The sequence below is a fragment of the Falco naumanni genome, chromosome 13, assembly GCF_017639655.2.
Source record: "Falco naumanni isolate bFalNau1 chromosome 13, bFalNau1.pat, whole genome shotgun sequence".
Taxonomy (NCBI): Eukaryota; Metazoa; Chordata; class Aves; order Falconiformes; family Falconidae; genus Falco; species Falco naumanni.
In genome coordinates, this window is record NC_054066.1 from 500326 (window position 1) to 512531 (window position 12206).

General features: G+C 59.4%; 2 protein-coding genes across 3 annotated transcripts; one reads left to right on the forward strand and one right to left on the reverse strand.

Annotated features, from left to right (window-relative positions):
• Positions 1 to 53: 53 nt before the first annotated feature.
• Positions 54 to 3615, reverse strand: NXNL1 (nucleoredoxin like 1). The gene is made up of 3 exons (XM_040613446.1): positions 2944 to 3615; positions 2099 to 2423; positions 54 to 982 (listed from the first exon to the last, which is right to left on the reverse strand). The coding sequence occupies exons 2-3, from the start codon at positions 2419 to 2421 to the stop codon at positions 700 to 702; spliced, it is 606 nt and encodes a 201-aa protein (XP_040469380.1). The 5' UTR covers positions 2422 to 2423; positions 2944 to 3615; the 3' UTR covers positions 54 to 699.
• Positions 3616 to 3812: 197 nt separating this feature from the next.
• SLC27A1 (solute carrier family 27 member 1) lies at positions 3813 to 12200 on the forward strand. Of its 2 annotated transcripts, none has more exons than XM_040613655.1 (12): positions 3813 to 4033; positions 5293 to 5687; positions 6362 to 6523; positions 7271 to 7340; positions 7458 to 7510; positions 7617 to 7726; positions 9362 to 9571; positions 9810 to 9936; positions 10156 to 10293; positions 10631 to 10795; positions 10935 to 11081; positions 11929 to 12200. In XM_040613655.1, the coding sequence occupies exons 1-12, from the start codon at positions 3867 to 3869 to the stop codon at positions 12084 to 12086; spliced, it is 1902 nt and encodes a 633-aa protein (XP_040469589.1). In that variant the 5' UTR covers positions 3813 to 3866; the 3' UTR covers positions 12087 to 12200. The 2 variants fall into 2 exon arrangements, with proteins under 2 accessions (XP_040469589.1, XP_040469588.1); XM_040613654.1 differs by having other exon boundaries at positions 3815 to 4033; positions 7419 to 7510.
• Positions 12201 to 12206: the final 6 nt, after the last annotated feature.

Sequence of the window (12206 nt, forward strand, 5' to 3'; positions counted from 1 at the left end):
AAGCAGATAGAAAGAAAACAGAAAGAAAAAAGCAGACAGAAAGAAAAAAGCAGGCAAAAAGAATAAAGCGACAAAAAGAAAAAAGTGATAAAAAACAGACAAAAAGAAAACAAGCAGATAAAAAGAAAACAAGCAAATAAAAGAGCCGGCTGGCGCTCGGGAGGTCACCGGGGTCACCGGGGCGGCTGCAGCGGGGACCCTGCCCCCGGCGCCCCCTGCTTTGTGTCGATTTCTCCGGGATGTGGATTTACGGTGGTGGAATAGCAGCACGAGGTGGGAGACGTAGGGCTTCTCTTCCCACGGGTGTTTCTCTGTGCCTTCACAGCAGATTGGTTTTGCTTTTTTTTTTTTTTTCCAACAGAATTTAAAAAAAAATAAAAAATTTAATGTGTTTTTTTACTATCAATTTTATCAGCTGGTTAGCCAGTGGTTCGCTGAGTGCTGGTCTCCAACGGGTGCTTTTTTTCTGGTTTTGTTGGTAAATAAATGGCCCAAGGTGACTGAAAGGGAACAGAATTCCAGTTTGCCCAGTTTGTCGTTTTCGCAGTAGTGGGAACAGAGCATATTTTGCCCTAAAACAATTCACTTTTTGGAAAATTAACGTGGGTTTTGTGGACTTCTAAGGTTCTGGAGATCCCAGGCAGGGATGGTGGCCCAAGGGATGTTCCCGGCCGCTTCAGCCCGGAGCTAAGACAACTCTTAGCCTTCCTCCTCCTCCTCCTCCTCCTCCTCCTCCTTCTCGTCCACCTTGTACTTGAGGCGGCGGATGGGATCAGTGATGCTTCTCCTGCTCCAGTTGTCAAAATCCTCCGCCAAGAGAAAATTGCGATCCACCAGCTCAGCAGCCTCCTGCCAGTTTTGGAAGCAAGCAGGACCGGCGCGCTGGATCTCCTCCACGGCGTTGGCGGTGATCACCTCCCCAGAGGGCTTCAGCACCACCACGGTGGGCACCTCGGCCACGGCGAAGCGCAGCTCCAGCTCCCTGCAAGGGGGAAAAAACCCAAACCTCAAATGGGGAAGGGTTCGCCGTGCATCGTCCTCGGTGCTCCTCATCCTCACCACCCGGCAGGACACGCATCGTCCTCCATGCTGTTCACCCTACAAAATTTGCTCATTTGCCCAAATTAATTAGCGTGCGGATCTCTGCAGGGCCAGTAAACAGGGATGCGGGCGCCAGATCGCGGGTGACGGGCGATGCGGGACAGCGGGGGTCAAACAACCGCCAGCTGCTTCAAATGTGACCGCCCGCCGGCTGGCCCTGTGAAAGAGCCGGGAATAATTCTTGCAATTAATTGCGGCTCGTTCTGTCGCTAATGAGGTTACAGTAAATGCGTCAGCAGTTCCAATCCGCCTGGCTGCGTCCGGTGTTCGCACCCTGTCCTGCCTGCGGGGCTGACGGAGGCATCTTTAGGGGCTATAAATAGAGCGGTATAAGAGGGGCATATATAAATATCCATCAGGATAGATAAATGGGTATCAGGATATATAAATAGGGAGAGATATAGATATAGATATATATCTCAGGATATATAAATAGGGATATATATATCAGGATATATAAATAGGATATATATATGTATATATCAGGATATAAAAATGGGGATATATAGATATATATCAGGATATAGATATATATCAGGATATATAAATAGGGATATATATATCTATATCAGGATATATAAATAGGGATATATATATCTATATCAGGATATATAAATAGGGAGATATATATATCAGGATATGTAAATAGGGTTATATATATCTCTATATCAGGATATATAAATAGGGATGTATATGTATCTCAGGATACATAAATAGGGATACATACATGTGTATCAGGATATATAAATAGGGATATATGTATCTATCTATCTCAGGATATATAAATGGGAGATATATATATATATCTCTCAGTGAAACAGCGGGATGGAGGGACGAGGCAGTATCTTTGCTTTGCAGACAGGCACAGCCCGAGAGTTTTCCGGATTTTTCCATCAACTGATGATGCTGACGGCGCCGGCAGGGACCGAATACGAGGCAAAACATTTGGAAAAAACGAGTCGGAAAATATTTTGGGGCCGTCGGCGTCGCCGCATACCGTTTGAAGGCGTCTGCGAAGGGCAGTGCCAGGCAGCGGCGCGGCAGGGTGCGGAGGAAGGCTCCCTGCTCTTCCTCGCTCCCATCGCATGAGACGTAGAGCAGCGCCAGCTGCGCGGCGCGCACCACGTGCCGTGGGTCCGTCAAGCGCACGAAGAACCGGCGGAGCAGCGGGACGAAGCGGCGGCAGCGCGGGCAGCGCGCCCGGCCGAAGTAGAGCAGCAGCACCCGGTTGTCCAGCGCCCGGCTCAGCTCCCGCTCCGAATCCAACCGCTCCCGCTGCCGGTCGGTCAGCAGCACCCGCCCAGCGAAGAGGGCGGCCATGGCTGGGGGAGGCCCAGGGGTCAGGGTGCGGGGGGGGGGAAGGGGTGCGGAGACCCATGGAGACCCCTCCCCAGCCCCGGAACCACCCAGAGCCCCCCTGCCCAGCCCCCTGGAGCCACCCAGAGTCCCCTCCCCAGCCCTGGAGCCCCCTCCCCAGCCTCGGAGCCACCCAGAGCCCCCTCCCTAGCCCCAGAGCCACCCAGAGCCCCCTCCCCAGCCCCGGAGCCCCTTCCCCAGCCCCCTGGAGCCCTCTCCACAGCCCTGGAGCAACCCGGAGCCCCCTCCCCAGCCCCCTGGAGCCACCAAGAGCCCCCCCCCCCCCCCAGCCCCCTGGAGCCCCCTCCCCAGCCCCGGAACCACACACAGCCCCCTCCCCAGCCCCGGAGCCACCCGGAGCCCCCTCCCCAGCCCCTGGAGCCCCCTCCCCAGCCCCGGAGCACACTGGAGCCCCCTCCTCAGCCCTGGAACCCACCGGAGCCCCCTCCCCCGCCCCGGAGCGCGCTCCCCAGCCCTGGAACCCACCGGAGCCCCCTCCCCAGCCCCGGAGCGCGCTCCCCAGCCCTCCGGTAGGACTGAGCGCGGATTCCCAGAGCAGCCGGTAAGCGGCTTAAGCGGGGAGGGCGGGGCCGCGCCGGGGCCGTGAGAACGGGGGTGCCGGGCCCGGGCGGTGGGAACGGGGGGTGTCGGGCCGGGCTGGGGCCGTGTGGGCCCGGGTGTGCGGATCCCGGGGCCGTGGGGTCCCGGTGCACGGATCCCGGTGTGCAGATCCCGGTGTGCGGATTCCCGGTGTGCGGGTCCCGGGTGTGCCGATCCCAGCACCGTGGGATCCCGCTGTGCGGATCCCGGTGTACTGATCCCGGGGCCGTGGGGTCCCGGTGTGAGGGTCCCAATATGCGGATCCCGGCTGTGCGGGTCCCCGGTGTGCCGGTCCCGAGACCGTGGGATCCCGGTGTTCAGATCCCGGTGTGCGGGTCCCGGGCGTGCGGATCCCGGTGCGTGGGATCCCGGTGTGCAGGTCCCGGGTGTGCGGGTGCCCGGTGTGCGGGTCCCGGGGCCGTGGGGTCCCGGTGTGCAGGTCCCGGGTGTGCGGGTGCCCGGTGTGCGAGTCCCGGGACCGTGGGGTCCCGGCTGTACGTGCCCGGGCCGTGGGAACCCGTCCCCCTCGCCCGGCCCCGCAGCGCTGCGGCCCCCCCAGCCCCGCCCCCCGTCCCTCCGGCCCCGCCCCCCGTCCCTCCGGCCCCGCCCCTCCGCAGCGCCGCGCTGACGCCCGGTGGGCGTTCCCCCACGCCGCCCAATCCGAGGCCGGGGAGCCTCGGCTCGGCCAATAGCAGCTCTGTGTTTGCCGGCGGCCCGCCCCCCGGCTGGGCGGGGCAGAAGCGGCTCGGAGCGGCCCGGAGCGGCCCGGCCCGGCTCGGCGCGGCCCGGCCCGGCGCTCCCGCCGCAGCATGCGGCCGGTGGGGCTCTGCGCCGCCGCGCTGGGCTCGCTGGGGCTGCTGCGGCTGCTGGGCGCGCCCTGGCCATGGAGCCTGGCGGCCGCGCTGGGGCTCTGCCTGGGCTCCGGCGGCTGGCGGCTGCTGCGGCTGCTGTGCCGGACGGCGCCGCGGGACATCTTGTAAGCGGCGGGGGGGGGGGAGAGGGGGAGGAGGGAGGGGGGCGGAGGGGAGGGGAGGGGGGGAGGGTGTGGGAGCGGGGGAGGGGAGGGGGGGGGAGGGTGTGGGAGCGGGGGGGGGGGAGGAGAGGGAGGGGGTGGGAGTGGGGAGAGTGAGGGGGAGGAGGAAGGTGGGGGGGAGGGGCTGGGGGTTCCCCGGAGCCCCCACAAAGCCGCTCTGTTCCGCCCTGGCACGGCGAGCCGGGGACAGCTGCCAGCAGCACCCGGGCCGCCCCCCCCTTCCCCTCCCCCCCCTTCCCCTCCCCCCGCTCTGCGGGGGCTCCGGCGCTGCCACGAGACGGCATTCCCGGGATCCGGGGGCTCTTCCCAACCCTCCTCGCGCACGATTCCGTGTTTTAATGCGGGGTAGGGGGTGGGGAAATGGCCCCCAGCCCCCGGTTCGAAGCGACACGTTTGGTTTTGAAACGTTTATTTTTGTATTTGCGTTATCGGGGGGGGGGGGGGGGGGCGGGGGGGAAGGGGGTCCGCACCCCCGGAGGTCGCTGCCCCGGGACAGCGGGAACGGTGGCAACTCAACGGGTGTAACCGGGTGGTGGCTCCGCTCAGTGCTGCTGCCCCGGAGACTTCAAATAATTCTGTAGATAAAATAATTCTGTAAATAAATCAATTATGTAAATTACGGGAGGCCAAAAAAAAACACCACCCAAAAGCCTCGTTCGAGCAGCCCCGGTTCGTTCGTTTCTCGGTTGCTTTTTACAACATCCACAGAGCGACTCCCTTCTTGCGAAGGCACCGCTGGCTTTCCAGAGCTTGCCATCCAAGAGTAATTATCGTTATTAGTATTAATTATTAAAATCTGTGGCTCCGGGGCTGCGGCCAGGCTGTCGGTGTGAAATGACACAAAGACACTGAACAGACGCATCCCATGGGGGATAGTCGCTGCCTTTGTGGGCAAAAGCAGCGCTTGCGTTGCCAAATCTTTTATTATTATTATTATTTTTTTCCCTAAAAGACTTAATTTACTCGTTTGAATCTTCTCTGTGGGCTCATGGAATCAGTATCGGGGTGGAGGTGGGTCCCCGGGTTGTGGCACGTGGAGGGTCCCAGCGCAGCGCCACGTGCCATGCGATGTTGTGACGCCCGCGGTGCATCACGGCACCGGCTGGCCCCGGGTTCAAGGCAATGCCGCGGCCGCCCCACCCACGTCCCTCCTCGCTGGGACCCCCGGATTCCGCCACTGACACTCTTTTTCTTTGCCGCAGCGGCCTCTCCGTGCTGTTACGCGTCAAGTACAAGCTGCGACGGCATCAAAAAGCCAAAAGCACCGTCCCCAAGATGTTCCAGGCTGTCGTCCGCCGCCACCCGGACAAAGTAGCCCTGATTTACGAAGCCACCGGTGAGCAGTGGACCTTCCGGAGGCTGGACGAGTATTCCAACGCCGTGGCCAACTACTTCCACCAGCAGGGCTACCAGCCGGGAGACGTCATTGCCATCTTCATGGAGAGCCGCCCCGAGTTCGTCGGGCTTTGGCTGGGGATGGCAAAAATCGGCGTCGAGGCGGCTCTCATCAACTTCAACCTGCGCGCCGATTCTCTGCTTTATTGCGTGACGACGTCGGGCGCCAAGGCCGTGATCTTCGGGGGGGAGCTGACTCCAGGTGAGCCCGCAGCCGGGCACCGCTTGAGCTCTTCGCTCGCTCCTGAGCGAGGCAGAGCTCGCAAAAGCTCAGCCCAGAGGGGCGATCAAAACCAAACCCCAAAAGCTGCGTCGAGAGCCAGGGAAGACGGTAAATCTCCCCCCTCCTGGTGCCTGAGGCCCGTGGAGGCGCTGTGGCCAGAGCTCAATTTCATCTGCTGGTGTCTTCCTGATTTCGCGGTGCCCAAGCTGAGCTGGCCTGCCCATTCGCGCTGCGTGGGATGCAACGGAGCGGCCTCAGGGCTCCACCAAGCGCGTTCTTTTTTGCTGTGCTGCTGCCCTTGCCACCGCGCTTTCTGTCGCGGGGTGGGTTTGTCAGCGAGTGCTGCCTTTAAATACCTCCCCGCTTCTCTTTAATGAGCTGTTGCGTCGGTTATCGTTCGATCTGGTGGGTTTGCGATTCTGAATCATCTCCTCAAACCCGTTCCAGACGGCATGGTCGGGGGGGGGGGAGGCAGTTTCGTGATGTGTTTTTGCGGAGGGCTCAGCCCGAGCGCACTGGCACAGCCAGTACCTGCGCAGACGTCACAAAAGTGTTTTAAAAGAATCGCTGGTTCTTCAGGCCCTTCCGCGGTTTTGGGGATTATTCCCAGAGCGTTCCGTTCGGTTGGTGGCAAAAGTGATTTTGTCGTGCAGCAATAGCTGAGGTGAATGGGATGCTGGGCAAGAACATGGCAAAATTCTGCTCCGGTGACTACAACCCGGGCGTCGTTCCCGCAGAGACCAGACACCTCGATCCGCTGCTGAGCAGCGCGTCGAAATCGCCCCCGACGCAGATTCTGGACAAAGGTTTAGATGGTAAATTTATCAGCAGGTTTTATTTCTCGGCGCGCTGTGGGAGAGCAGGGCTGGGGGACAGCCAAATGAGAAAATGAAGTGAGGCGGAGGGATTAAATCAGCCCAGTTTGGGCTCAAAGTAGAAGAAAAAAGGGAGGGAAAAAAAAAAACAATCATCCCAGTGTGAGAGCCCTTCTGCGCAGGGCGAGCGGCCGCCAGGATGTGGCCGGCCAGGACTCGCTCTGCGCTTCACTGGCGTCACTCGGTGCATCAATCTGCTGCTTCTGCCGCGCTCGGCTGCCACTAGAACCTTTCCTCGCCCATGGCGAGGACGAGGGTCGGTGGGTTGGGGTGCGGGGGGAGGCCGGGAGGATTCCCACTGCCTCTGTGTGTCCTGCTCTGGGACAGCTAAGAGTGCCCAAGGTGGGTGGCTTCGTCTGTGGTGAGGGGAACGGTGCCGCGGAGTTTTCCCTCCCTTTGGGTTCTGTTTTTTGATCTGGGAGTTGGATGCCTCTGCCCTGCCGTCAGCCACCGGTTGAGACTTTTCTTCTTGGTTGGTTTGGCGCAACGCCCGGCCGGGAGAGCTGAGCCAGCGCCGGGCCCGTTCACGTGGAGCCGTCCACGCGCGGTCCTGCAGCCGCCCTCCGGGTTCTCCCCATGGCTGCAGCTCCACCTTTGCGTCACCCTCCGCTGCGGACGGAGCCTGGGAGGCAAAAGAAACCCCGCGGGGGTTCCCAGGCAGCTGCCCGACGCCTCGTTCTGTTCCAGATCGGCTCTTCTACATCTACACATCGGGAACCACCGGGATGCCCAAAGCCGCCATAGTGGTGCACAGCAGGTGAGAAGTGCAGCGGGCGCTTCCCTCCTGGGGCGTTTCATGCCCGCGGCGCCCGCTCAGTGCGCTGCATCCCCGCAGGTATTACCGTATCGCTGCCTTCGGTTACTACGCCTACAGGATGCGCCCCGAGGACGTTCTCTACAACTGCCTCCCCCTCTACCACTCGGCGGGTGAGCGTCCTGCCCCGTGGCGACGAGGCGCCGGCCGCCTCCTGCCCCTGCCGCGCGTCCTGGCCGGTGACGGAGCCGGAGCAGCCGCGTGATCCTTGTTTTCCAGGTAACATCATGGGAGTGGGGCAGTGTTTGATCCATGGCCTGACGGTGGTGATCAGGAAGAAGTTCTCGGCCAGCCGCTTCTGGGATGACTGCGCCAAATACAGATGCACGGTGAGGGCTCCGCGGTCTGCCTGCAGTGCTCAGCGCCCGCTTCGCTGCTTTTGTTACTCGTGTCCCGATAATTCCCTGCCCCTAATCAGGTATCGAGGTGGCAGCGCTGCCGCGTTGGGCGCACAGGGTTTTGGAAAAGGTCTTTGATCCATCTGAGAATCACAGAGTTGTTGAGGTCACGGAAGACCTCTGGGGTTATCGAGTCCAACTGTTCACCTGGCGCTGCCGAGGCCACCGCGTCCCTCAGTGCCGTGGCTGCACGTCCTCTAAATCCCTCCCCGGCCGGTGCCGCCACAGCTTCCCCGGGCAGCCCGTTCGGTGCTGGACATCCCTCCAGGTGGAGGAATTTTCCTGAAAATCCGACCTAAGCCCCCCCCCCCCCCGGGTGCGACTTGAGGCCATATCCCATCGTGTGGGGGAAAAGCCCGACCCCCACCTTGCTGCTGCCCCCCCTCAGGCAGCCGCAGGGAGCGAGGATCTTCCCCTCCCCACTTTTTCTCCAAGTGGGACCCCCCCAGCCCCTTCCCCAGCCCCGCTGCCCACCTCTGGACACGCTCCAGCCCCTCCACATCCCCTCCTGGAGTAAGGGGCCCAATGCTGACCATGGGATCCAAGGTGCGGCCGCCCCAGCGCTGAGCACAGGGGGACGATGGCCACCCTGGTCCTGCTGGCCACACTGTGTCTGACACAAGCCAGGCTGCTGCTGGCCCTCTGGGCCACCTGGGCACATTGCTGGCCGCCAGGCAGCCCCCCAGGCAGCTCCTCCACCTCGGGGGGTGGTTGTGACCCAGGTGCAGGACCCATCCCGGAGCCCAGTTGAACCTCTGGGCCCATCCACCTTGGGGCAGATCCACACTCCGACAAAGGGAGCACTCGATCCCCTCGAGCGGATTGTGGGTATGGGCAGGGAAGGGGGCTGCCCCGGTGCCCACCCACCAGCAGGGTTCAGCTCTGGCCGCGGCGCATTGGGCCCAGCCATTCTCTGGGCGAATCCTGTGCGAAACGCTGTCAGAGGCCTCTCTGAGTCCAACACCCGACGTTGCCTCCCGCCCTGATTTGGGAGTTGTGGAGATTTAAAAACTTGTGGCCTTTAAAACATGCATTTGCGCCCGTCGCTGTAGCAGGAGGGCTCTGCCAGCTTGTGTCCGTGTTAGGAATCCCTGCGCAGGAATTCTCTGGGCAGCTCGTAGCCAGTAAACAAACACCCCAACTCCCCCCCCCCCCCCCCCCCCCCCCCCCCGTCAGCGTTACATTCTAATTTAAGCAGATTTCTCTCCCTGTATGCATCCAGCCCTTCCCCCGCCAGCGGTACTACAGCCAGTAACTGGATCTCCCCCCCGAACCGTGCTTTGCAGTTGGTTCCCCTCGTCTTTCTGGGGATCTTCCAGCACGAGGGCATCGTTCATGTGTTTTCCCACTGCAGGATCCCTCCCGTGCGGGTTCCCGAGGGCAGGAACTTCTCCCCCTCCGCCCCTTCTGTGACCTGAACTCGTGGCTGCTCGCGGTTTATCAAAGCACCCGGCGCATCCGATTCCGTGGGGCACACCGACACCGGTGGCCTCGCTGTCAGCTTTCTCCAGGGCGCAGTAAACGCCGCCCGAAGCCTGAGCTGTGTTTTTGTGTTTACTGCTTCAGATTATTCAGTATATCGGGGAAATCTGCAGGTACCTCCTGAACCAGCCGGTCCGAGAGTCAGAAACCCAGCACTGCGTGCGGCTGGCGGTGGGCAACGGCCTGAGACCCACCATCTGGGAGGAGTTCACAAAGCGCTTCCGAATTAAGCAGATCGGGGAATTCTACGGTGCCACCGAGTGTAACTGCAGCATCGCCAACCTGGATGGAAAGGTGGGGGGACCCCGCCGCCCCTGGGGGGGCCACACGGGAAGGAGGGTGCTTCTGCTGCCTTCCTGGCCGGTGATGGAGGTGGGAACGCACCAAAAACCCATGGAAATGTTTTGTTTTGGCTGAATTTTTCCTGTTGAATGGAAAGGGAGGGAAGACTGGGATTTCCAGAGGGCAATGATGCAAGACCTAAATCGTTCTGTGGGTTTTTTGGTTTTTTTTTTTTTCCCTCTTCTGGAAGGTCGGTGCCTGTGGCTTCAACAGTCGGATTTTGCCCAACGTTTATCCCATCCGTTTGGTGAAGGTGAATGAGGACACAATGGAGCTGATCCGGGATGCCAGTGGGCTCTGCATCCCCTGTCGCCCCGGTGAGCCTCAGCCCCCATAAATAATCGCAGCTTTTTGTTCGGAAACCCCTCGTCCGTGACAGCTGTGGCTGGTTTTGGGGGGTTCTGGTGTTGCGGCCAGGTTTTCCCTGCCGGTTCTTTCATCCGACGACACGTCAGTTTGGTGACCGAACGTCTTTTGGTGGGCACAGCGTTGAGCTCGTTGTGACACGTCGTCGTCGCCTTGCTCATTTCCCACAGGAGAGCCGGGATTACTGGTCGGTCAGATCAATCAGCAGGATCCCCTGCGCCGCTTTGATGGCTACGTCAGTGAGAGCGCCACCAACAAGAAGATCGCTTACAACGTCCTGCGGAAAGGGGACCAGGCATACCTGTCCGGTACGGCCCGCGGGCTGCCCCCCGCGCAGGGGGTCTCGAGAGACCCCAGTGTGGGGTTTTTTCCTTGGAGTGGAGCAGAGGTGTTAGTGCTTTGAGCTGTTGAGCAGCTGTTGGGCTGCACGGGATCAGATAAGAAATGAACTTTTTGGAGAGGCGTTTGTCCCAGCTCCCGTTCCTTCCATGACGCGGAGGCGCGGGGCAGGGCAGTGCGGAGCCACCAAATACCCCCCTGGGGGGAGGGGAACAGCACGTGGGGGCGGTGCAGCGGTGCTGAGCGCTGACAAACTCGGGTCCTGAGGTGACTTTTTATTTGGTGTCTCCTCTTCCCCGCTCGCAGGAGACGTGCTGGTGATGGATGAGCTGGGCTACATGTACTTCAGAGACCGCAGCGGGGACACCTTCCGCTGGCGAGGGGAGAACGTCTCCACCACAGAGGTGGAAGGAACGCTGAGTCACATCCTGAACCAGACGGACGTGGCGGTGTACGGGGTGGAAGTGCCAGGTGCGGCGGCACGTGGGAGCGCTCAGGGGGAGTGGGGCTCGGAGCTTCGGGCGTCAAACCAGGTTTTCCTCGGCACATTGGCGCTTCGCATCGGCTGGGCACGTCCCGCTGCCACCCACACTCTGCTCTGGCGTTTCAGGGGTGGAGGGCAAAGCCGGGATGGCAGCGATCGCAGATCCCAAGGCTAAAGTGAACCCCAACATGCTGTACCAGGAGCTGCAGAAGGTGTTGCCTTCCTACGCCCGGCCCGTCTTTCTCCGGCTCCTGCCCCAGGTTGACACCACAGGTATCGGGGACCGGCTGCTCCGGGAATGTTCGGATCCCAGCGGATCCTGGCCGCCGGCTTCGGGGTGGAATGGCGGCGCAGCGGGTGCAGGAACGCGGCTGGCAAAAATGGTGCTCGTCGTTGGGTCCTAAACAAGGAACCAGCTACTTCTGGGCCCTTGGAGAAAGAAAAAAAGGCACTTTAAACAAATATATTTATATATATAAAAACACATACAGAGGTAAAAAAATACGTAAAAATATACACAGAGGTAAAAAAATACGTAAAAATATACACAGAGGTAAAAAAATACGTAAAAATATACACAGAGGTAAAAAAATACGTAAAAATATACACAGAGGTAAAAAAATACGTAAAAATATACACAGAGGTAAAAAAATACGTAAAAATATACACAGAGGTAAAAAAAAAGAAACATAGAAAGGTAAAAAAACCCACATAAATATATATACAAAGGTAAAAAAAAAAGTATAAAAATACGTACAGACGTAAAGAAAATATACAAAAATATATTCAAAGGTAAAATAATACAAAAATAGGTATAGAGGTAAAAAAACATATAAAAGTATATTCAAAGATAAAAAGAAGTAAATAAAAATACATCTAAAGGTAAAAAAGTGCATATAAAAGCACATATCAAATAAAAAAAAAATATATATAAAAGCAGGTCCCAAGGTGAAACCCCCGGCCTGTGGGCCCCACAGGTCTCCCCTGTGCCCCCGCCAGGCTGCCGCGCTCGGTGTCCCCTTTCCCAGCCGTTTCCTGGGTCCTTTCCCGTTGGGAATGGCTGGCAAAGCCGCACGTGGGCAGGCTTCCCGCTTTGATTTCTCCGTTTCTCCGTCCCCAGGTACCTTTAAGATCCAGAAAACGCGCCTGCAGCGGGAAGGCTTCGACCCGCAGCAGACCTCCGACCGCCTCTATTTCTTGGATCTGAAGCTGGGGAGATACGTCCCGTTGGACGAGCGCCTTCACCAGCGGATTTCCTCTGGGAAAGTGGCTTTGTGACCTGGCCTGGCTGCGGGGCCCACGCTGGCGACCCTGAGGACCCCCCCCCCGAGCACATTGATGCCCCTTAACCCACCCTTACACCTCTAGAGAGTATTTTTGTAACTGCCACCGGCTCGG